The sequence below is a fragment of the Mercenaria mercenaria genome, chromosome 7, assembly GCF_021730395.1.
Source record: "Mercenaria mercenaria strain notata chromosome 7, MADL_Memer_1, whole genome shotgun sequence".
NCBI lineage: Eukaryota > Metazoa > Mollusca > Bivalvia > Venerida > Veneridae > Mercenaria > Mercenaria mercenaria.
The window spans coordinates 53,002,746-53,029,827 of NC_069367.1; the positions used below are offsets into that span (position 1 = coordinate 53,002,746).

Here is a 27,082-nt window from a genome sequence, read left to right on the forward strand (position 1 = left end):
TCGGTAAAAAAATCACGTGAAATGACCCAGTCCCCATGTGCTACACTACTTGTTGCTATTCAATATACCTGCGGCAAGACAGAATTAAACCGTAAACCGACATGTACAAGTAAAACAGGTTTGATTATTATCAATTGTAATTATTAGTTTGATAAAAAAAACAGCGTGATGAATCCTTAGCCCAAATCTTTGAAATGAATAAAGATGTCACGGGTTCGATAATCTGGCCCGGTGCACTCTTGATGATTTGACTGACATCTATTGTGTTTGAAGTTAATCGCGTCCGCCTGTCTTCCATGTTAAGAAGTATTCAGTTGCATGTGGAGAACAAGTAAGTACTGGCGCAAAATCAGGGTAACTGGCTGTCGTCGCATTACGTTACACTTGACAAATGTAGCGTTCAGCACACGGATCCTTGGTTGAATGTATCCCCTAAACAGAAACTGTTTGCTCTAAGGCATCTGACAGGGAGTATCTTCAAAACAGGGTTGTTAAGCTTGATTTTAGTTTTTAAATGACAAAATTTCTTATTTTTACTATTTATGTTTTTCAAGTGGTCTTTCTTAACCTTATTAACGAAGCAAATGAAACCTCAATCAGTTAAACAGTCAGAATTGCCGGTTAATTCATTAGACAGAGCAAAAGACAATGAATAGAAAGATCGCATAATCGATACCCGGGCGCTGTAAAATTTGACAGTGTGGCATTCGCTCTCCGACTCTTTGTTATACAGTTACATACATAGAACAATGATTTGTTAATTGACCTCCATTTTAAAACAGAAAAAAATGTGTAAAAGTCAGTAAAATTATAAATCGGTTGAAAAAGTATGAAAAATTCATGCTTTCTACATCTTCCAACAGGGCATATGTTACTCGACCTGTTTTCATCGGGTCAAATAAAAGCATATTAAACTACAATATCATTATCGGGACTTATTTTAAACTATACTTTGTGAGCCCGATCGGGATAAAACGACCAAGATTTGGATAGGTTCAAGTTCTACAATTTTTCCATCACAAAAATACCCATATGGTAGGAGTTAGTGCGCATGACGTGAATGTAAGGTACGACGTACGACATTTTGATTTTCGTAATGTTAGGTCACGTGTCGTACCGTTGGCGACAACAAGACACTCCTATGCATTTATAAGTTATTACGTGCGCACGTACTAGTATAAAAACATCAGCGGACATATTAGTACGCACGTACTAATATAAAAAAGCATCTGTCATAACTTGTACGTGCGCAGATATTTTTCAAACTTATATGTGTGGTAATGTTTTTCTTTTATACCAGTCCGCACGCAGATGTTTTTAAACTAATACTTGTACACGTATTAGGTATTACATGTCCCCGTAATAAGTTATACGTGCGCACGTACTAGTATAAAAAACACCTATTATTTCACCTGCGCCTTGAAAGAATTATTTTCCGCAAATAGATACGTACTGAATCTTTTTTTTTTCAAGTACATATGCTTAGACAAAATTGCACTTCGTACGCTTAAGGTAGCATGAGTCGGCCAAATTTTTCAACGGACTGTTATGAATTTTTTACAGATAAAATTTCACGATATTTCCGACAGTGTTGAATATTTTAGTCCTTTATTGTCTCCATTGTGCTCAAAACTTGAAAACTAACGACTAACGTAGCAGCTATTTTTCTTCAGTCTTTGATCTGTTTAACATCAAATTGTTGTCGTACTACCCTCTCAATTCGTTAACAAAATAATAATGACGCTAACTATTCGCTGAGCCACTGAGACCTAACTTAAAAAATCAATAAAACTCGTACTTTTGAAATGTTCTCTTATTAAATCACCATAACAATTTATGTTTCATTGTTTGTTTGACTGGTTTTTAAGTTTTCTTCAACGTTATTTCAAGTACTTAAAGAACTGAATGTATTAGCTGTTATGATTTTCTGTACCAGTTCAGGACTTAATGGATTCGTTCACAGTTCTCTTACATTGATAATTCCCTAGCGTCAGTTTGTTTTGATTTGTTTAAAATTGCACCATCACCATTTCGGTTTTTTAGCAATTTCCATGATTAAACGGAGGAGAAAAGTCCATCGAACCCCCTCTAGCAAACGGTTAGCTTTCTAGCAGGAACAGAATTAGCAAGTATTCCAGAATTGTATCGATTCCTCCGCGGTAAAGGGCAAACGATTGCGAGTCTTGGCAACGAAGGCAAATATAGAAAATCATGTTTCACAAATTGTAATATGTAGCAATTTTTGCTTACGTACTTTTTGACTGTGGTATGTATCGTTTAATTGAAACGGCACGTGAAGTACAAATTAACATGCAACTTTGTAGTGTTTCTGTTAACGTATATGTTTTGTAGGAGGGGCAGGCAAGGGTTTGGGGAGCGTAGATAAAGGCACATCATCAAAGCTTAAGCAATTTTTTAGCGACGGGGCCTCTCTAGGCAGTATTTCAGGCAAGGGCGGGTACATAGCGTCATTCAGCAAGCAAGCTGGAAAGCTTTCTCACATGTCGATCGGTGCAGGTTCCAACCCACACAGTCGTGTCCAATGATGACATTCAGCGACCTTAACCACTCAATCAAGGAGATTCATGTAACATTTAGATGGATATTTCCTTCTGCTTTTCTCTTACCTGTACCATATTTACACATATTAACACTAGTGCTGTGTATTATAACGGTTTTCGTTTTTTCCTTTTAGTAAAGCGGTAAAGATAGAGGACGCGTCTCTGACAGCGACTGGAACGGTTATATGAGACTAAAAGACAAAATTTAATATTTTAATTCGAAACAAAAGTAGTGCAGATGAAATCTATTATCTGCAAGCTATGTGTAGAATTGTGGTCCGTTGAGGGGCTTCTCTTTTTAATATAAAACTTTTGCCCTAATAATTACATATATAACAGTTAATATTGACTTTAAATTAAACCAAGTACAGCATTACTATTTTGAAATGGATGTTAGAATGAAACTAGTACAGACAGGGGTCGAACGTAAAGTGTTGTTGTGGGAGTCTTTATTTGAGGAGTTAAAAGGGGAGTCAAAATTGCGGAAAATGACGGTTTTTTGTCGAGAATTTTCTGAAAACTTTGTAAGTGTAACTTTGTTTGCATTTTTCTGTTAATTTCAATATGGCCAGTCCAGAGAGCTATGTTTTGGCTTTAATCGGCATCCATCATTGGCTAAATAGATTAAAAAAAAAAACAGTTATTGAAGGCACCAGCTGGCTGATTGGGATAATATTTTGAAAGACCTTCACTTTTTTTCTCCATTTTAACGTATCTAAACCCTACTAATGCCTTTATGTTAACTATGATTAATCACTTGCTACTTAGGAAATTCATCCAATTTGCACGCTCATAAATATATTTATGGCCGATTTTTTTCACTTTATGCATGTTATGTTGTCCTGGGAATGAGTTTATGACAATTTTTTGTTGTGGGTAAACATTGATGGGAAGGTCCTTGGTTCAGGTCTTTCGAGAATGAGTCTGGATATCATTGAAAAGTGTAAGCTGATTCAAAATCAAGCAGTGTTATGCACATATTGGTTAAAGTGAATATGTCTATGATATTTTTCTGCTAAACTGGTAGATTTTTGAAAAAGCACGGAAGGATAATATATGTTACAAATATTATTAAGAGGTAAATCTCGGTGGAACTTATACATGTATTGGAAAACGTTTTGTTAAAAGGTTACACAAAAATACAGTTGGTCGATTATATAGTCCCTTTACACAATTTACTAAACACAATTACCTTTACTTACAGATACAGGTACATTAGTACATTTTCAATATAAGTTATGACAACTGACTTTAAGATAATTATTTCTGACATTTTTTTCCGTTCTGGATTGACTTGCAATTAAGCCATCTTACACAAGCAGAAAAGATATAAACACATTCGCTTTAAAGGAACAAGTCTTTATTTTGAGAAGTATAGCAAAATAACAAAATTTAATAAAAAAAGGATTTTTAATGTATATATGTTTATATCAAGCTTTGCTGTTGACCAAATACCAACTTCAAAATAAGCCCGCCCGCCTAGCTAAGTAGGGAGAGCGTTGGTCTAAGAATCGCGGGGTCGCGAGTTCGATGTCCGGGCGGGGCGTATGTTCTCCGTGACGATTTGATAAAATACATTGTGTTTGACATCAATCGTCTTCCACCTCTGATAATTCATGTGGGGCAGTTGGCAGTTACTTGCGGAGGACAGGTTTGTACTGGTACAGAATCCAGGAACACTGGTTAGGTTAACTGCCCGCCGTTACGTGACTGAAATACTGTTGAAAACCGGCTTTAAACCCAAAACAAACAAACAAGAACAACTTCAAAATATTGATAAAATATGAAAAATACACTGACGTTACTGTCCAAATTTCAATTTGTCTTCAGCCAGAGGTCATCCCACGTACTTTGTGTATTGGTGTGCTCTTTCGAAAGAGGCCATTAGACAGCAACATACTGTGACTCCCATATAATATACATTTTCATTTTAAAGAACTGTTTATATTGTCATTTTGCTCTAAATACAGACTTGGCCCTTTAAAGTTTAACTTTACTTGGGCATCATAAGTAAACGTTTTATCACCGTCTCAAATTAGCTGATTGGGACATGTTTTGAAATATGCCTGTCAAGGTACATACAATTCAATGGGCATGCATTTGTGATATATTATATTGCAGACATCATGTCAAGATTCAAGAAAGCAAGCCATATTCATGTTAAGAAAAGACACGGGTCTAAGCGTCCAAGACCAGTGGTAGTTTACAGATCTGTAGTGTCACCATCCCCCTTCAGAAAACGGATGAAAGTAGAGTCAACGCCAAATAATCAATTGGGTGTGGCCTTACTGATTCTTAAAGCGGATATTCCATATCTTTCTGCTAGATTAGTAAAATTTATAACAAGACAGAACAGTTAAAATCTGTAAGAAGTAATAATGCCAGAAAAACTTATTGGAAACGTTTTCTTAATAAAGTTACAATTACATACAGACACTTGATTATATAGTAATCTTTTCTGTCTTCCAAAGATTTATACTTTTTACACACTTGGGTACATCCGAAACTTTTTAACACGACAATATAAGTATGTCTTCTGACAATTTACCCTAGAATAATTGCTTTTAACAGATTTTACCTGTTCTGGCTTGATTTTGCCCATCTAGCAGAAAATATAGACCTATCCCCTTTAAAATATATACATTCATCATCTCTCTGGTTGTATTGTTTACACTGTGCATATTAAAAGACAAACATAAAACAAAACAAAAAAACAAGGTTTCAGTCTCAATGAATTATATTTACATTCCTGTCCTTTTCCATGGTCCTAGCACTGTCACGGTAAAATTCTTCACAGTCTGTAAAAGTATACATTATATACATATAATGTGCATAACACTGCTTAATCTTGAATCAGCTTACACTTTTCAATGATACCCAGACTCATTCTCGCCAGACCTGAACCAAGAACATCTTTGCCAGTTTTTGTTCCATTTCTTATTCGCTAAAACATTTAAACTTTGTGATAAACTAAGCTTTGGGTACTGAGAACATATATCGGATGTTTCGCTCGTGAATTGCAGTAGATCCCGGTATGCGAGATGTCTTCCCTCGCGCATTATTAACTTTATAATTACACATTAAACCCAAACGTAAGGTTAAAACTAACTAGCATCATAATATTGCTAAAAGGATAAAGGGCTGCCAACAATGGTTGTGGAATATCATTTTTATCTGATTTTCTATATAGTTACAAGTCAGCCGTTACTACAATTATAAACATGTATGACAAATTTCAAGGAATAAATATATTTTGACCTTCAAAAATGACCTTTGGGCGAGTTCATATACTAAGATGGATCTGGTATTCGGATCATCGCGGCTGATAATTTACGTAAGAAATAGGTATATAATGTAAGAAATTAGCTGAGTTGCAAACAAAGACTGCACAGTGTATTGGTAAGAGTGTTTGCCGCACATATATGGCATGCACATAAAGTGTAGGTTCGAACCCCAGATGAATTTTTTTATTGTGTTATTAATTATAATTCAATTGGTACGTATCATGTTTTATTGTCTTGAATTTAATATTTACTGTTTGAATATTGTGAATTATTTTTTCTTAAGTTTTTTCCCCTTCATTTTCTTTGATATTTGTTCTCTCAAAAATTATACAATTTAGTTATAAAAAAAATCTTACCTTTCCGGGATTCGAACCCACACCTACACCAAATACATGGTGTTCGGCGTTCACTCTAACCTACTGCGCCAACGAGACAAGTTTATTACATCAGATTGGTTGGTGTCCTTTAATGTACAAAACATTTATTCAGTAAACTATAGCACCCTAAATAAATTTTATCCAATGATTGTCGCATTTATTGCTGTATTATTTTGTGCGAGTGCTTCTATTACGTGGATTAGTTCAATATTAAAAGTACATTTACGCCCGAATGCACAACGCGGTATTATATCACACCCTATAAACGACTTTATTCCCCCTCTTCCTCTTGCGAGTGATCAAAACAATAAACAGACACGAACAATGGAAGAATCGTCTTCACATTCATTATTTGGCTCTGCACTGTATGTGTATTTAAGTTAAACGATAATCTAACATACATATGTGTATATGGTGATATAATAGATGAAACTGACTGGTAATGTTTAAAAAATGTTGACTGATCACACTCATTGCATGAAAATTCACTTGACCAAGTCACGAAACTGATGAATATCACGCCAAATTGATTTGTAATCCAATTATCCTTGATGTCTTCTGTAATAAGTATGCATACTCCATAAATATATGTAAATAAAATGTTTCGTTTCTGTTGTGTTTTTGAATGAAATTAATTTTTATCTAGTCGGTGAAAAAACATTTACTGTATGCCGACTTGCCAGTTTTGATATTTGATCTGAATGCGTATTTGCGAGTGATACTGTATTCCGTCTTGCAAGTACAATAGGCGATTTATGTCCTTAAAAGGCGTAAATGCAATAAAAAATATACATACAAAATTGTTTCTTTTGATCAGTTGTCATGTTTATAAGGTCATTTAATGTCGAACCCTCCATGCGATGCTTGTACTAATCCATTGGGGGTGGGGTGGAGTGTCTGTGACTCGCTATCCTACTTAATTAAATAATTAATTGAATGCTTCAGCGTCATTTACATGCACTAGTTCAGTGTTGGTTTTACACACATATATTATCATAAAATACGAATTAGAAACTGAATGTATGCACAGGGTCCCTACTATGTCTTGCAAGAAATTAATCGTCGATTCCCTATGGAAATCACACGAGGAAATGTTACGATTTCAAAATATCGATGAAATGAGACAGGAGAGGACTATAGGTTGACCCCCGTCTGTCTGTCCGTCTGCAACAAAATGATCCTCTGATTTAAAAAAAAAACTATTTCACCCGCAAGTATCCTGCGATTGGATGTATAAATAGAAAAGGATAACGAAAACATTATCGGAAATGTGGATTAAGTCCTTGTTAGTAATTCAGAGTTTACTTCATAGTAAATCAGTCAACAAAATTCAAAAGTAGTACAAAATAGTTGAATGACTACCCGATTCTCCCTTCCTCAATAATAAAATAATCATGTTATCGCTACAAATACAGCCGTCGTGCTTACTACCTGTCAAGATTTACCGCTATTTCTCATGAAGAGAAATAATTTACGTTTGATAGTGATAACGCACACACGCCGGGAATCTGTCCTTGCGGATTTGGTCGTTTTCATTGCTAGGCCTTACTCGATCCACTTCCGTTGTTTTAAAAATGGCGTGAGTTGTACCTCGTCTTTGTTTCAGTATGATCGCCAAATTCCGACATTTATATCGAAAGCTGTATGTTATTTGGTAAGTATAAATGTATGAGAAATGATTATCAAATCACGGCGTGTAGTCGTGGGTAGGCATAAGAGATATTGCCATATTTATGGCCGATAGGGAGTTAACAGGCTTTTCCCTTGATTTTATCTGGTGACCTAGTTTTTGACTCAGATTTAAAGTCACTTATAGATTATCAAGATTAATATTAAGTTTCATTACGATATGGTCATAAATGTGGTCTCTAGAGTGTTAACTAGGTTTTCCTTTGATTTGACCTGGTGACCTAATTTTTGAACCCAGATGACCCAATGGCGAACTGGTCCAAGATTTTATTGAGGGTAATTTTCTGACCAAGTTTCATTAAGATTGGACCAAAAGTGTGACCTCTCAGTGTTACAGTCAAATTGTTGACGACGGACGACAACGACGGACGGCAGACACAGGGTGATCACAAAAGCTCACCTTGAGCACTTCTTGCTCAGGTGAGGTAATAAACCCTCATTTCTTCCTCTAATGGCACTTCTGCTTGTAAAATGGGTACTTATTTCATTCGCAGAATGTATTTTCAGTAAAATGAGACAAGTTTCATGTTAAAGTTCATGTGTTTATGGCAAAGACATTTTTAAAATAGACTTATTTACTGTGCGACGCTGTCAAGAAAGCGATCCACAAAGGATTAGTGGATTCAATCTGGCGCCGTTTCACTCCAGATCACCCCATTTACTGTTCATATTTCCACACCTTATTAATTGCAGTTGCGATTATATATTGGTTTCAATGGTTTGAAATTCCAGAAAATATAGTCTTGTATGCGACACATCGTCGCATTACGGTCTCATGATAGTGAACATTGGTGCCAAGTTATTTCAAAATCCCTTAATGCATAATGTAAAGAAGTTATGGCACTGACACGAAAAACAGACCATGTTTCACCTTTAAGTGTTACTTTAAAAAGAAAAAGGAAAATAATAAGATGGACAATAACTACATATGGTCGATGTTTGTATATAAACTTTTAGAGAGGTGGGTGCAATAGCATTGAAGTAATTGCACGACCAAATATATGAGGCCACATATACAAACAGACCAAACAGACAGACCGCATGGTGACTGCTTTATACCACCCTCCTTCAAACATTGTTTGCGGGTTCTTAGTATAAAGAAACACTACAGGAGCATAGGAAATGCCGATAATTTATAAAGAAGTCACTCCACTCACAAACAGGCATACAGTCTTTTTACTAAACTCGCAAGCACATGTACAGTAATTATGCAAGCGTACATACAGTCAGGAAATAACACCGAATCTTCTTTCATTGACGGTTATAAACAAATTGGAGAATTTATCAATGATTTTATTTTATTTTACCAAACTAGTATTGTGTCTTTATCTATGAAACAGTGAAATTTACATGTAGGTCATTCTTCAAGCAAGAAAATAAGTACTTTTGACACCGACAATGTACAATTTCTGGACAAAATCAGCGATCAATCGATTTTTTTACTATCATTCTACCTGCCATCAGACTAACACATGATATACATAAACAAATCATGTTAAGCTCCCAATAAAATGTAAATATATATACCTTCAAAGCAAATCAGTCACATTAAAATGCTGTTTTTCAATTTTTAGCTGTCAGTTTATTGTTTTGATCACTCGCAAAAGGAAGAGGGGGGATACAGTCGTTTATAGGGTGTGTATATGGCTGTTCAATAATATATGAAGGATTTAATGGTAGATTGAAAAGTGATACGTGTGTTGATATGACTGTTATGACCTTGAATATGAACTACAAGCTGATAAACAATTAAATCCACACATGTAAAATATGATACATATCACTTAGTTTATCATCCAATAACTTTCAACTCAAAAATAGAAGTGTTATCTATTTGTCGTCGCTTAATCTACTATAGCTACATAACTTATTGTACATTTGGAGGATGTTATGCTTATTTTTATAAAGCTTTTTAAAACTTATTGCAATTATGTTGGATTATACAAAACAAAAGAAATTACCAATGTAGAACATAGGGTGCGTGCGAAATCATGGGCGATGAGACAGAGACACAAACCTTGCTGAGTGGAACTGGAAGAAGTAGTTCTACCAGTGAGAATGTATCAACTAAACAATGCTCGCCTTGTGATCCTAGGACAGCCCTTCATCGATACATATTTCTTGTATTTATATGTATTGTTGGGGTAGGTACGTATAATTATTAATGATAAATTATATCATGAACTTTAGTACAAAATATCTAGACAGAAAAACGATCTGAAGTTTATCTAACTACAATTCTATCTGGAGTATTATACATTATTTTCTTTCCTACCTGGCAGAGAAAGATATGATTATCTGGGCAGGAGATCACCTAACTTTTTCGCAAGGAAACAGATGACATACAGGTGCGCACATTTTCGTCATACATTGTATAATGGCGTCATAATGTATTACAATGATATTCACGGAAAGAAAAATGATCTAATATGTCTGCCTGAATAAGGCAGGTGTTTTCCCAACCCCCGTGACAGCGTGGATACACCACTGCGCTAGCGCTCAGTTTTCCAATCCAGCTGTCCCCCGGCGTTTGCCTTACATGTGCAGTCATGTAAGATCCTTATAATGTTACAACAGATTTATATAGCGCCCTTTTCATGACAAACACGTACACACAAAGGCACCCACTCAGTGCGCGTTCAGTATACATTGACTTCTGTTTGAAGCACATAAAATCTACTTTAGAATATCAAGAAGTAGTAAATCATTTCACTTATTCCATTTGTTTGGGATGTTTCCCATCACAAATTTCAACAAAATTAAGAAAAAAATATTCATACGATTTAAACTTCTGACAGCAAACATGTCGACCAGATTGTTTAAAGTAGTTCTTCACGTATGATTAACAGGAAGTGATGGGGGTAATGTCGTTAATCCGTAAAACACAGAATAATGACTGGTATTCGTTATAAGAGAAGCATTATAAATGTTGATGGAAAACTTTTATGTCCCGTGTATTAAGTGTTAAAAAGTCACCGCTACTGTCTTTCTTACGGTTAGTTCTGACAATAGATAGGTTCTGATGCAAAAACAAAATCTAAATAATTACCTAAATTAGCAGAAATATAAGAACTCTAATTGATATTCCGCGAATTTTGAAAATTAGAGGATACAGACCTATGCATTCTATCTGGTTTCATTGATTGAAAATTTGTACATCTACATTCTACAAAATGTTGTGAAAACTGACTTAAGGACCATTATTTTCAAATCGGTCTAACAAGAAAAGATACTACACAAGACCCTATCCGTTATATTGGCTGAATTTCCTTTTTTGAAAAACAGTATTGTTTACTAAATTCTACTTTGCAATTCAATATGAGCTTACGTGCGAATTACCTCAAAAGCAGTCGCGTTAAAATACAGGTGAAGTTAAAAATTGTTTTATGTTCACCACGCAAAAATCCAAGAATTATAAGAACCTTCCAAATATATCAGGAATAGTCTATTTTACATTAGTTGGTGGGAAAAAACTGAAATATTACAATATGCTATGATATCAACTCTCTGCATTAGATACAAGTACAAAGCAGCAAACGGAAACTTCGTGCCAAACAAAGCAGTGTACGTAGTACTAATAGAACAGCAGATTATATAACAATACTAGTGTCATTGTGGTAGACCCTAGGCAAACAGACAGTCTGATGGCGTTTTATGAATGTTGGCGCAAAAAACATTGCCTTTGTAGTGTGAGCAGTATTTTTATTGTTGTATTTAGTGACCTGCTTATTGACTGATCATGACCCATATGCATAAGTTTTGGTATACACGAGGTTGTTCTTAAATTCAGACTTACGTAGTTGTTAATCCCAGATGACTGAGTTTCAAACTTAGCTCGGATGTTATCAATACCATTATTCTGATAAATGTCTAATCAGGAATGCGGGCACTATATGATACTTTCAAGTTAAATGATGTGGAAGGATTAAGATGTCAATTTTGAATGAAGCACAACAGACATCATTTTATCCCACCTGGGAACGTGAAACTCACAGCTTAAAAGGAAATTGGTTATTTGCACTGAGCGAGTTACAAATCGCGCAGATTGATTATTTGCGCGTAGCATTGCGCAAACGGTAACTATTGCAACACACTAAACAAAATATTTAGATATGCTTACATTTAAAATAAAATTGGAAAGCCATCAATATATGCTTGAGAAATTCATGTTTTAGAGTTTATGGAAAACACGCTCATCAATACTATTTCTTTCTCGCGCGTTCATCAGAAATTTTCCACGCGATGTCCGACAAAAGTTACTTTCCTTCCTGCATCTTTTCTTCTAGGGAAACTTATTTTTCTCGTTTGTGTTTTAAATCTGATTCCATTATTATGGGCCAGGTCAGACATTTAAAATAAGAATTCGCAATTTTGCAAATCGAAAGGAAAAAATTGTCATTTACGACATACATTGCACTCACAAAAAGCCATCACTAATACGCCGCGCCTGTGGGCGCGGAGAATAACAGTTGAAATCGGTCTTAAATTATAATAATCGTTTAATTAATCTAATTCATTTCAGGAGATTATTTCTGCACGGATAGTCCAGCTGCGCTACAAAATCATTTTCTGCGGGATCTGAATATATCAGAGACAAAATTCATGACATTTTATTCAAACATACAATGGGCCAGTATAGTGTCGTGTATATTTGGCGGCTTTTTGATTGACAGAATATTTGGAAACAGACTTGGCATGACGTTGTTTTCGATTTTGGCCACGTGTGCTCATGTAAGACAGTCTCTATATATTTCCTTTATCCAAGAAGCTTCCGCGGCAGAGTGGTCCAGGTCAATGATTTTGAATCACTTTTGTCTCACCGATGTGGGTTCAAGCATCGTTTGGGGCATTAAATTCTTCATGTGAGGAAGCCATCCAGCTTGCCTACGGAAAGTCGGTGTTCTACCCAGGTGCCCGCCCGTGATGAAATAATACACCCGGTTGCTCCTTGCGTCTTCCTCAACAATCGGAAGCTGGAAAATAGCAGTATGACCTATAACTATGTCGGTGTATTGTTAAACCTTTATCCATATTATAGTACGACTTTTTGTACACATAGAATACAACCGGACAAATCAGAATTGATTTTATTTAGTCTGTTGAAATGCGAAATATACAACATTATTATGTTCCTTAACACCTAAATACTTGGTGATTCGTTAAAAAAATGATTTGAATATTGATATTTGTTCGATCGTTTTACGTAGAAATTGATAACGTGTATTGTTTAAACACGTTTCGAACATTTTACTCTGCTAGCTTTGACTTGTATCAGTTGTTAATTTGTTGATCTTTTCAGAAATATCTAAAGCATTTAACTCCTTTCAGAAAATCGATTTTTTACTTTACTGTGCTCTTTGCGAATAAATAATGTGCAACAAATGTAAACCAAACGCCAAATTTGTTAAAAATATCCTCTCTCTGTTTTTAAATTTTAAGAGAGCGATTTTGTTTTATAGTTTGGATTTATTTCAATTTTTCTATTAACAGGTAGATTTTAAATACCCACAAAACACATATACATATATCTATGAAATTCAGTCAAAATCTGTATTTTTGGCAACTCTGGGTCTGAATGTAAGAAGAAGACCATATTTTCAAAAACGCATATAAATTTTATATACTTCATACCTGAATAATCTACTTAAATGTGGCGTGATAAAAGCGAATACTGCTAGGTGACGATCTGTGTAAAATCATAATGCGTTTTCGAAAAATATATTTTTCTGTGTACATTCAGACCAAATTTCATTAATGTACGTTACATTTTGGCTTTTACTTCTAAAATCCAGTGACTCATTGGCGCAGATTTTACTTTTCTACATTAAGGTATTAGATCCATCATTGGCAATAAGATCCTACAAATAATACATAAATGTGGGAAAACATATGTATAGAAGCATTAAATCATATTCATTTTCATCCAGCCAATTATTCAACTGAAACCCCTTAGTTTCAAAATCTGATAAATGTGAATACGCGATGCCGGGAATATTTATAGATATCTCACTGTGTGATATGTAAAAATCAACCAAATTTGCTCGTTTCGGATGTAATAAAGCACACAAACTCTCTATTGGCAGTGGTAGACCAATATGTCTTACCGAAATTTGTTGTTAGAACAAATGTAACATCTAATAGGAGCACCATCTAAAAGAAACTTTTATGAAAATGTCGAATAAAGATATCTATATGCTATATGCAACCAATTCTTTAAAAAAATCAATTTCACCGTCAAATTTTTTAAAGAATCATATTTCAAACCTGGCCTCTGTGATAACTATGTTCAATATATTAATCAATTTGTTTAAGTTTTTCTTTATAAACCTGTCCAACAAAAAATACGCATAATGTTTCAATGGTAACAAAATGAGAAAAAAAATCCAAAAAAAGTGATCATAGTATTGAAAGGCGATTTTCAGTGAATAATCTAAATAACCAATCTTAGAATATTTCGCGGTACACGATCGTTTAGTTAATTTCAGTTTAAATTTCAAAAATGAATATACTTTCTTTATTTTATTTTCTAAGCAGTGATAAACCGTTCTACATAACTTTCAATAGCTTACATATTGCAATCGATAAGTCGAGCAAACTTGAAGATTATTTAGATATATTTTACTTCAGGCAATGTTTTCAGTTGGAGCTATTTCGAACAGTTACTGGACGATGTTTGTGGCGAGGGCCATTTATGGGTAAGCACTTTAGGTAATTAGGGCGGCATATTCCTCTAAAAATGGTTAATGTTGAAAAGGAAAAAACATGTATTTAAATGATTAATAATTTTGACAAAAATGCTTTTCTCTGAATTGGCAAAGTTTGTTTAAGCAAGGCTTCTCTTAGAATGCTATTCTATACTTGAACAGGTAATGCTAGGTTTGCAAACATGCAAACATTTGTGTATGTAACACTGACCATAGTTCAGATGTCTTTGTCGCTTCATTGGAACCATTAGATATCCATTGAATGTCTATTATAAGAGTTAGAATGTAAAAAGCAACAGTTAATGGCTTTTTACATCAGATCAAAATTTAAAGATCGATCCACTTGAAGCATATAACGCAATCAAGAAAATTATTTTCAGACTTGGTTCGACCGAGTCTGTTCATTAGAGGTAATCAATAGCAACGCAATTTCACGGCTCTACAAAAGCGGAACTTTTTTATAAGTGAACACTGAATGAAAATAATACCAGAAATAATCGTAACATTGAAGCAAGTATTGGACGGATATTTGCGACAGCCATGTGCCAATTGTAAAGACTTTTGTTGTGTTATGTAGTAATTTCTGTACGAAGTTCCAATGGAAGCAAGGCAACTTATATCAGACTCAGTTTGACTGAGTATGTTCGTGATAGATAAAGACATGTGTAACGCGCCTCATGCCCCTGTTGTAAGCCTTCGTCTCTTACGAATGAACATTTCACAATTTTTTACAAACTTATGAAAATCGTTAGCTATGAAAGTAGTGTTGTTCTTTTTTTCAGGTTAGTAAATGGACCAATGTCGATTGCAAACCAAAATATGGCTGTCAAATGGTTTAAGACATCAAATATAAATATGGTATTTGGTCTTAAAACCAGCATAGCCAGAGCTGTAAGTACATGCTTGTCTGTCTGGTATTTTCCAAATATAATAGAAAAAAATGGAAACTCCACAAGTTGCAAAATACGACAAAGTGAAAATGTTGCAGGCTCAATATATTCTGGACAGTTCATGGATGCTAGTGGAAAATGCATGATACCGTCCGCGCGCTCCATGCCCGGGTTGAGAAAAGCTCAGTATTGCACATGATACAAGTACCAAAACTAAATTCAGACAACACATGGATGTGTTCAAACGGCGATATACTCGGAACCTTAAATGATAGAGAGCAATTCCATGAAAAGCGGTTTATAGTCCCCAGTGAAAACAATAGCTAATCCTAAACGAGAAAACAATGGGCAGAGCTAAATACTTGAATTTAGAAAGAATCTGGAGGTATGGAGTCTGCGTATTACAAAAACCTGTCAAACACGAAAATAAAAAGCAGGCACCATATCTAAAGGGTGATGTAACAATACCAAACGACAGTGAAAGCGAGAGTATTTGAACCATCAAAGCCAAAATACTCAAGCTGAAAAACCGAACTGCACTATTAACACATCATAAATATGCTGAACAATCTGAAAAGATCAAAATATAACAGCCCTGTCTTTATATGTACGTGGAAACATTTTATAGCCGTAATATGGCACAGACAGCGTTTCCGAATTGCATTGAAACACCAAATAATGTTAGTAAATAGGCATATTTTGTCATGCTTTAGGAAATTTAGAGGTCTTTTGCCACGGCGTAGATTTGTCCAGTACGTATCATATGTCATAATGTGTCGAAAATATTATTTTGTAGAGCAGTGTGGTTGTTATAAACGTGATGGATACCATTTATGACTATTTCGAAAAGCTTTCACATGGGCATGTATGTTTAGGTATTACATTATTTACAGGTAAGTTATGAATGTTGTGTTTCAAAGTTTCTTTTAACATCAACTTGAGAGTCTGTCAAACCTTGAGCAAATAGTTGTAAAGAAACTAGCAATGCAGCCATTTAGTTGGCATATTTCAATTATTTCTCAATCCGTGACTCTAGCTACCTCCGCTAATAGTCTTTCCACAGGGTCACAAGCAACGGCTATTACAAATCGGCGTAGTCGTGGGTACTTCAACCTTCCAGACATGATTGTTAATACAGTGAGGACTTAATGACGAAAAGGAAAGCAAATTTTCTCTTGTACACGGTTTTGTGCAACAGATGTCATGAACATTTCGTAGTATTCGGAAATAGTCACCCATTGACATACATCATTGGTTTGTTTTTTACCATTGATGACGTCACATCCTTAGTACGTCACTGTAGCCACATTTCATTCAGCGATATGTATCTGTGTCAGATAGTAGTTATTGGAAAGAACAACGTGTCAGGCAAAATTAAAAATACATCAGCATAATTGCAGTTTTATTTTATAAGGAACCATTATTTACTGACAGCATTTTGAATACATCAACTACTTTTGTGGAGAGATCCATATCTTATGGTTACCATTTGCATGTTCTTTTATAAACGCCCCGGATAGCTTTTTGTAGACAAATCGAGTCCGACTGTGCTAATTGCCGTACCGTATGTTCATGCATATATTTAATAGCTGCTTTGTCTCCCAACTAATTTTAATGCATAAAATACTATTTGTTTCACGTGTTATGTGTCTTTACAGTTGTGCTGTTTGATGTGATCATTATAATCATTTTATGACTGTACAACTGTTTAACGCCTCTTTGCTGTTTTAAAGAAAATGTACATATTCCAGGTGTGGTTGTTATGTTCCTGTCGTTTCTTTCCGCTGTTGTTGCGTCTGTTTTAGATCGAAGAGCTGAAAACATGAACGACGTCGTTTTCGAAAAGGAACATATAAAAGATGGTATGAATTCTATTAAAGATAGGTTTTAAGTGTTCTACATCCTGTCTTAATAAAAGGGCTTATTTCTGAAAGAGGAGGAAAGAATTTATAATAAGCCTTAAACTTTTCTTTTCATATTAAGAATACTAATTACTTAAAATCTACAAAATAATGAAAATGAATGAAACGTTTGTATTGTGATCAGTCGACTATCACATTGTCAAGAATCAATATCAAAAGTGTATTATGTTTCCGAAGCTATAGTTTCAATATGTTTTTCATACCATGAAGTTCATTCGCACTACCTATTTCTATCATCTTAGTAGTATTATGAAAATATGACACATACATTCACTTTTTAATATATACTTTAAAGTATGTTGTCAGAAACTTGTAAAATGAAATAAATTGGTCCTACTATTTGACAAACAATTTTATTGGTCCTACTATTTGATATATTTCAGATATCGTAGTACGAGTTTCTGATATTAAAGACTTTCCTGCAACATTTTGGCTGATATCAATGACGACAACATGCTACTACTTAGCACTGTTTCCATTTGTAGGGCTCGGACAGTAAGCTATTACACAATGAACTTAGTCTAGTTAATGCACCCTGGCGCTAAAGTTTCTTCAGCACGACAAAGTCGTTCATATTCACCAACACAATAGTTACTGGAGAGCTGGATATTCACACCAGTTACAACCAATGACAGATTATTATAGTAGTAGTTCGGGATGTTTTTATTTTCGTTTCACAAGCCTACGGTATTAGTTTATTGTTACAACGTCCGTTGTTATAGTTTAGAATTAAAAGTCTGACGAGTAGTGAAATGTGCAAACCCATGAACGCACCCTAACAAGGCCTGAAGCAGAACATGCATGTTTATACAGAACAATGGACTCTTTGATCTCAAAGGACCATACGATGTAACTACACTGGATGCATATTGCTATTATAAGATTCTTTCACTGGTTGTAGGTGCAGATGGGAATTTCCAGTCTCGAGGGTAACTGTTTAGGCGGTTACGAGGCTCCAGCCGAGTGACCGCGTAAACAGTTGCCCGAGAGTCGGATATTCCCATTTGCACCTACAGCGTATTAACAAGGCGCTGGAACTTTACGTTCGTAAACAGGAAGTACGTCATGACGTTACAGAGACGAAAACAACGTAAGAGTTCCGGTTTTGTTTTATCATCTGCAATGAAACGTTATGTTATTTCCTTAAAATAACTTTTTTTTAAATCGAGAAATATGTTATAAGGAACAAAGTGGAACTATCAAGGTATTTTATTTTTATCCCGTTTTACGAAAAACATTATTATTACTACACACATCTGTACATATGTAGTTCGTTATACGTCATTTACAGTACGAGAGTCATCCAGGGTGTAAGATGGAGTTTTCCAGCACCGGTGAAATCACCAGAAATCCCCGTCTGGTATGCAAGAAAATGTTAAATGCACTCACTTTGCATTTCTCGCATTAAATATTGTTCCACTGATTTGCACTGGCATTGTTATGGCTCTTTAAATAAAAAGTAGTTTTGACAAAACGGATGTTTGGTTTCATTTTGGTGGGTTAAACATCACACTGGCAAAATATTAGAATACAGCAGCTTTCCAAATTTATATGGTGGAGGAAAACCTTAAACATAACGTGGTGACAATATACTGAACACGAACGTTTTCATATCATGTCAATTGACATTGTAACACAAATTGTTTACAAGTCAATTTTGATATTATTCAGATTTTTGAAATTGAAACCCTATAGTACAGATATGATTAATTTAATTTTCAGAGTATTTTATGAAATGAAATATGATCGGGAACCTCAGGTAGCGGATAATGTAAACAGGTATGATTTTAAATGACACACTTAAACTCAAACAAATGTATTTGATATATTACGAATAATTACAAATTGTCGACTGTTTACTCTGAAATTATTTTCCGGTTGATTTGAAAGCAAACGGAAAAATTTTCTTTCAGTACAAGTTTCACTCTTTCAGTTCTTATTCTGAAGCATTTGATAATTCTCAGTCTAAATATTAGTAACATTGTAATGGTGACCTTGTATTGCTTTTCACCAAACATTGCTCTTGAAATTAATCGAAATTTGAAAACTTTGTTTTTTGTAGTATGGTGTATTTAATGGCTGCGATTACAATGCCAGTATTTGGTTTATTGATAGATAAACTAGGATGGAGTCTTTTCTGGATGTTTATTGGCATTATTTTATCTACTGGAAGCCATGTCATCCTGGCTTTTACTTTCATAGAGCCATATATTGCTACTGTAAATCATTTTTGTAAATCTAGTTTAAAAATTATATATCTGATTTTGTGATTTTTCGTTGAATAAAATCATTATTTTGAGTTCAGATGAGAAGGAATTATATCACGAGGGCACATCCCGAGTGATATTATAAAACGTATCTGAACGACAAGCAATGATTTTATTTAAGAGCAAATCAATGTTTTAGATATATTATTTCGATTCTAACAGGTTACAAAGGAATTTTTTAGTAGTGTTTAACGACATCCAACAAATATTGTCATTCTTTTCTGTTGGTTTCTTTTCCAGCGCGGCACTGTGCAGTTTGACACTATGACGTAATAATTGTGACGTCAGGAAAAAATAAATTGTTGTATATCAATAAACCTTCAGCCTTCTTTGTTTAATATGAGAAGGAATCAGGTCTTGTTAGAAGTGGCTGAAAATCTTTACAAGTTCGTTAGGATTTAGAAATTATCATATTCACTTATCTGTCGATTTAAACTACTTGAATAATGTAAAAGCTCTAGTTTAGAAACTGTGTAGATCTACATTTGTTTATCATACTTGCATTTTAATAGAACTATAATCATTATGATATTTTTTGTCTTTGACAAGTAAATATCTTTCTTAGATTGTGTTCATGTCTACATTTCCTGAACTTAATAACAGCTTTTAATACTAGTTTCGCATAAGAAGGGGACTATGTAGCACAGGACCAGAACTTTTGTGTGCGTATTGCTAATACACACACAGAGGTAATGCTCTTGTATAGTAGTATCCCTTTATTATTATTACATTAAGAATGTTGTTAATCCATATATTTATACTGTAGATCATTAAACACGTTCTTGTGTGAAATCGTTGTTTTGTGTTTAAAGTCGCTGATTTTGAACAAATTGACTTTCAGCGTTGAAGATTTAATGTTGAGATATTTATAAGAGGAAGTCATCACGCTTGCTGATTTTAATATCTGTTTTACGTTTAAACATGTTTTGTTCAGATTCACTTTGTCATTTCTCAAGGTTGCAATGGGACTTGGATATTCTATCTTTACTGCTGCAATGTGGCCAATGGTTTCATTTATAATAACCTTCAATCGTCTCGGAACTGCTTACGGCATGTACGTACTATTTGTAGGATATTGATTTTTTTTAATAAAATATACTTGTATTTACTGTATTTGATTGTGTTGGTTTAATAAAAATGTATATTATTCCCTGCATGAAATATGATCCATTAGTTTGGCTCTTACTTTGTCTAGTGTTTTATTAAACAGCTTTATTCAATCATACTCTCCGTTTTAAAATACGTTTAATTCATTTTAAGTAAAGAATGAAACTCTATAAATCTAATACAACTTGTTTTTCTAATTGTATCTATTAGATGTACAATTTAGTAATCTTCTGACTGACATGTAACATGATAATGCTATCCATTCCATTAACGGCATTGTCTTATTTATATCATTTTGTTATCTTTAGAATGAACGCTATGGTTGCTGTTGGTCAAGCTGGGGCGGCATACTTTGCAGGTTATTTAGCAGATAATAATGGATATCTTGTCTTAGAGGTATTTTTCACCGCTTGTATGGCAGGTAGGCATATAAACATGGCATAACATGTAAACTTTTTCATAGAAAATGTTAATTCTGCAATTAAATGCCTGAATTTTGGCATCCTTTGTAGATTTTTTCAATCAAGTATTGCAACAACTGTTCAGTACGTCGAGACGGTTATATGGACAAGCTAGATGTACATAACAGGCAACAATAAATTAGATCATTTCATGCAACTGATGAACAAATATATCGGCATCATGCATGCAGTGTTAATAAATAAATATTTGTATTTTTGTTTTGCATTTTTTAAGGTTTCTCGGATTGTACTAACGTACACATTTACAGAATGTATTTACCGCTACCTATTTGAAAAGCAATCCTATTAAGATAATTTTCACATTAAGACGGAAAATGTGTTTGGATTATTACAAAATGCATTTAACTCGGGAATATGATTTTATCTCTTATCTTAAATATCTGTTACTACAAAGTGCATTACTATATTTATGACAGGATCACTTATACTTGGAAGTCTTCTGTATATCACTGACCAGGCGAAAGGTATCATTTCCATTTTATTCTCATAAAATGATCAATGTAAACAGCAGTTAAAACATTGTCAGTATCCCTTTATTCTAAACATATAGGACTTGTGTTTCAACAATACAACATTATTATTTGTTTAGTCCTGAATTCGTAATAGTAGATAATAATGTAATAATTATGTTATCATTATTACATAATGAATAATGTTATGGATACACACGTTCAAAATATAGAAGCACCTATCCTATAAAGAACATTCAATAGCTGAAAACAGAAACCTACATTTATTTATATAAACAAGTAAATTTATTTTCAATTTAGGAGGTGAAGTAAATCTCAGTTCTACAGAGAGAAGGAATCGGGCAAAGCTGGAGCAAGAGAGAAGAAATCGGACAAAGCTGGAGCAAGAGAGAAAGAATCGGACAAAGCTGGAGTAGTGGTGTGTAATTAGTTAATTGGTTCCTGCTAACTGCTACAAGATTTTAGACATAGATGCATCACTTACTAACCTGAGCGTCCGTACAATCTGTACGTGCCCGGATCAGTATGTTCATACATATCATTTAGCGCATAATCAGTTCTGTGGATTAAGGTAACGGGGGTGTCAATTATGTACATGTATGATACAGAATCCCCGCTTGGGGTACCGACATGCACAAGTAAAACAGTTTTGATTTATATCATTTGTAGTTCTTAGTTTGATAAATAACAACAGCGTGATGAATGCTAAGCATAGTAACTTGGACACAAGAAAAAAGTCTCCCTACATTTAGAAAGGCTGTTATATTTGCCGGATCTTCTAATTTTCGCACGACTTTATCGTGTTATTGGTACTGTTAGTTTCTCAACATGACCATTTCGGCCTGGGTGGTTCCAATACTCCGCTTCATAGCCTTGGTATCGTATATCACCCTTGGATATGGGCCTGCTTTTACTTTGTCTTTTGACAGTTACTGTGATACGCAGGCTCCATAACCTCAATCCCTCTAAATTCCAGTTTGTTAGTTCTGTCATTGTTTCTCGTTTGGGGCAAAACCCATTATTTATCCGCGGGACCAAACGCCGCTTTTCATGGAATTACACGCATCAACACGGGGTATTATTGAGGTTCCATGTTCACTGCCGTTTAATACATCTGCAGATGTCTCTAAATTGTATTTTGTACTTTAAGCATGTGTAAATGTTGAGTTCTGCTCAACCCGAGGCTAGAGGGCGTGGACGGTAGCATGCATTTCCACTACCGTCCATGAACAGGCTCAATCAAACCGAGCCTGCAACATTTTCGTTTTTTGTCGTGTTGAGCGATCTGTGACGTTTCCACTTTTCTCTATTTTAAAAATGAATAAAGGTGTCGTGGATTTGATAGTTGGGCACGGAGCTCTCTTAATAATTTGACTGACATCGATTGTGTTTGAAGTTAATCGCGTTCACCTGACATCCATGTTAAGAAGTATTCAGTTACATGTGGAGAACAAGTAAGTACTGGCGCAATACCAGGGTAACTGGCTGCCGTCGCGTTACCGTTACACTTAACAAATGTAGCGTTCAGCAAACGACTCTTCGGTTGAATAATTATATCCCCTAAACAGGGTTTTATTTTTTCTTCAACCGTTTACGTTATTTCAAATACTTAAAGGTGGTCCATTTACCTAATCCTAATCTGTGTACATGTATGTGAATTATCAGATACTTAGTACTCCGCACATAGTTCAAGACTTCTCAAAATGACTTAAAGGTAGAAGAAGAATGACATTAGACACACTGTGTAATCTGTCAAATCATTAAGGAGAACATACATCGTTCCCGGGTATCGAAGTCACGGGTTCTTGATGCAAAGTATTGTGCTCAACCTTCTGAAGTAAGCAGTTAAATACATGTATATGCTACTACAGCACACTGTAGTAGCATATATTTAACTACAGAACAAAGTAGCAGTTCAATCATTCTCCCATTTTCACATTTTAATAACAGAAGCATCATTATGTGTATTCTTCCACTTTCTTATCGAGATAATTGCGTAGATTTTATATAAATGTATTATACATACGTCGACGGAGGTTGGTTTTGCGTTCTGGTGTGTATTTGGTGACCAGTCTTCATTCGTGCGATTAATTTGATACGCTCAAAACTAACCCAATAGAAAGAAAAGAAATCATGTGGTTATTAGGGTTATTAGACTAGTAATAATTGAGTAACTGGTTGTATTGCAAACTAGTAGTTTAAATATCTCAGACTCTAAAACTGTTTCTAGTCCCCGATGCTCTCTGCTTGAAGCACACATTTCTACTGTTATAATGATGTCATACATAAATTAGGGAACAAAATTGAACCAAATGAATATCTCACGAACACTAAAACAGTACAGCGTTGCAGAACTGAATGCATAAGTGATGATTTCTGAACCAGTTCAGGACTTAATGGATTCGTTCACAGTTTTCTTACTTTCATAATTTCCTAGCGTCAGTTTGTTTTGATTTATATAAAATTGCACCATCACCATTTCAGTCATTTAGCAATTTCCATGATTAAACGATGGGGAAAATTCCACTGACCCTCCTCTAGCAAACTGTTAGCATTCTTGCAGGAAAAGAGTTAGGAAGCATTCCAGCGTCGAACCCTCCGCGGTAAGGTGATTGCGAGTCTTGGCAACGGAGGCCAATATAAAAAACATGTCTTACCAACTGTTATATGTAGCAACTTTTTCTTATTTTGACTGTTATACGTATCGTTTGTTGAAACGGCACGTGAAGAACAAAAATGTAATTTAGTAGTGTTTAATTAACGTGTATGCATGTGTTTGTAGGTTGGGCAGGCATGTGTTTGGGGGATCATAGTTAAAGTCACACCATCAAAGCTTACGTCATGTAATTTTCTAGCGTTTATAGTAAAAAGAGACACGAGGGGCCTCTATAGGCAGTATTTCAGGCACGTACGTGTACAAATGTAGAACCAGCGTCATCCAGCAAGCAAGCTAAAAAGCTTCCTCACATGGAGATGTGTCCAGTGATTACAATCAGCGACCTTAACCACTCAATCAAGGAGATCCATGTACTCGTTAGACGGAGATTTCCTTCTACTTTCCTGTTACCTGTACCATATATATATACAAACACTGTGTATTATAACGGTTTTCTATTTTCCTTTTAGTAAAGCTGTAAAGATAAAGGACGCGCCTCTGACAGTGGCTGGACAGGTTATATGAGACTAAAAGACAATTTGAACTTTAAATTAAAACAAAAGTAGTACAGATGAAATCCATTATCTGCAAGTTGTGTGTAGTATTTTGATAAACACATCTCAGGATTTGATTTGGGTTTAATATTACCTGAAATGTAGAGAATATAAAAGCATGTATGTTCAGTTTTCATTCCGACAGTGTTTATGACTGCATATGCAGCGTATATTTTATAAGCAATTCAAAAAAGTTAAATTATGTGTATATATGGTATATTACACAAATGTCACATGCACTTGAGGATGACAGTAATAGTGTGATATTGAAGTGAATGTCATCTGAGACAATAAAACACAAATGAACACACATGTCGGTTAATCAAAGTCGCTCAGTTTTTTTGATAATAATAATGAAAGAAAACCATGTAAAACATTTCATGCCTTTGAATTATGAGTTGATAAAGTGTCCTAGTGTACTTTTATATTTCATTGAGTATGATTTATGTGTCTACATTTATTCTAAACTGTTTTATTTATTAAAAAAATTACAAAATACAAATTGTAGGCATGCTTTTGCATTACTTAAAATTTGATTTCAAAATAGAGCATTTATTGTCTATTGCCTGCTTTGCTGAGCAAAACGCTCCACAGTATTTTTGCGCACAACCACATTATTTTCATTTATTCAGGAAATAATTCTATGTGTGTGTACAAATATGCTCTCATTCACACGACTCAGAAACTGTCCTTTGTTTTACTTCTATGTTACAACTGGGATTTATGTTAACAATTATTCCTGTCTGGTTTTGTCAGATAAGCATGTGACCTTTTTCCAATCTGTTGCTTGGTTAGTGCAATAAGGAAACTGGGTTCAACAAGATTATGCATAATAAGTGTAGATTGTCAATATACATTCGCTACGATGAAGCAAATTTAGGTATTTAGATTACATATATTAAGTAGAATATATTTCCTTGTACAAAACAGAACAAATTAGGAAGTTCAATGTGTCTTCAATCTGTTACAATAAACACATTTAAAACGTCTACATCTGATTCTGTGCAACTGGCGATTCCTCTCACCCACAAGTTTTCCCTGCTTGCTTTGACTTTATTCAGTCATTAGAGATCAAGTGTTTTATTTACAAAAATGCAATGCGTCGTCATTTTTACAAAAACAAAAAATATTCCGGCCCATATCGACGGGTCAGTATTACGATGGGACTTTTCTTTTAAAACAATAAAACAACTAAAGCTTTCGAAGCCCACTGAGGTGTTTTTACCTTGCTTTTTGTGCGAGCACTGACAAATGCATTGGCAAGCTAAGAACCGGCTGTTGCAATATGTAAGCCTAAAAAGTCCCTTTATAAAGGAAAGTTGCTTCCTTTTGTGTAATTGACCAATGGTATGCCAGTATATGTATCTTGCAGACATTTCATTCTCAGTTATACAAAAAAAACTAACATTGTTGAACTCTTTACAATGATATTTTCCAAGCGTCGAAATCATGTGTGATAGGAACAGTTTAGTTTTGGTTCAGGTTACGTCACATTAAAAGTTTTGCCGATTAAGGACACTGAATTTTAAAGTAAGATCAAGTCTACGAATTCGACGGGAAAAAACGAGACAAAAATATGGCAATGAAAAGAATTAAAAACGAATGAAGTAGTACACAAACTAAAATGTAATTTAAGCCTGAGTTATTGATAAACGCCCTTAACTGAAATGTACATGCGCAACTTCTTATGACATGTTGTGTAAGCTTCAAAGGCTAGTACCGAGGTCACGGAAGGTAAACGACTGCAAACCGTCTTCTTCATGGGTAGTATCTTATTTATATCTATTATGCATATATGATTAATATACATTTGGTAACTATTACTGGGTCAGCTTCTTTCAATCATTTGTGGCATTTTCAAATTTCTTGTGTTTATCGTGTATATTGTGTTGGAATGACTTAAGCCAGCAAACAATTAAGTATCTTTTAAACTTTTAGTACTGACTCTAGTAAAGGTGCCATGTCCGTGCGGTATGTAGATTAGAACAAATAATACTTTAATCCAATATTTCAGAGTTTTAATTTTCTCTGCGCCTTTTAAAAACTACACATTCTTTAGGATGATAGCAAACTCCATTATTCAAATTAGTTTTAAACAGACTCTCATAAATCATCCTTT

General features: G+C 34.6%; 1 protein-coding gene across 3 annotated transcripts; it reads left to right on the forward strand.

Annotated features, from left to right (window-relative positions):
* The first annotated feature begins 9,712 nt into the window (after positions 1-9,712).
* Positions 9,713-26,085, forward strand: LOC123554150 (major facilitator superfamily domain-containing protein 1-like). Of its 3 annotated transcripts, none has more exons than XM_045344085.2 (14): positions 9,714-10,059; positions 12,434-12,642; positions 14,539-14,606; positions 15,398-15,506; positions 16,302-16,398; positions 17,257-17,367; positions 17,811-17,922; positions 19,150-19,206; positions 19,490-19,646; positions 20,651-20,748; positions 21,110-21,222; positions 21,700-21,747; positions 22,054-22,171; positions 24,880-26,084. In XM_045344085.2, the coding sequence occupies exons 1-13, from the start codon at positions 9,903-9,905 to the stop codon at positions 22,167-22,169; spliced, it is 1,452 nt and encodes a 483-aa protein (XP_045200020.1). In that variant the 5' UTR covers positions 9,714-9,902; the 3' UTR covers positions 22,170-22,171; positions 24,880-26,084. The 3 variants fall into 3 exon arrangements, with proteins under 3 accessions (XP_053404379.1, XP_045200020.1, XP_045200021.1); XM_045344086.2 differs by having other exon boundaries at positions 9,910-10,055; positions 24,880-26,085; XM_053548404.1 differs by lacking the exon at positions 24,880-26,084 and having other exon boundaries at positions 9,713-10,059; positions 22,054-22,410.
* Positions 26,086-27,082: the final 997 nt, after the last annotated feature.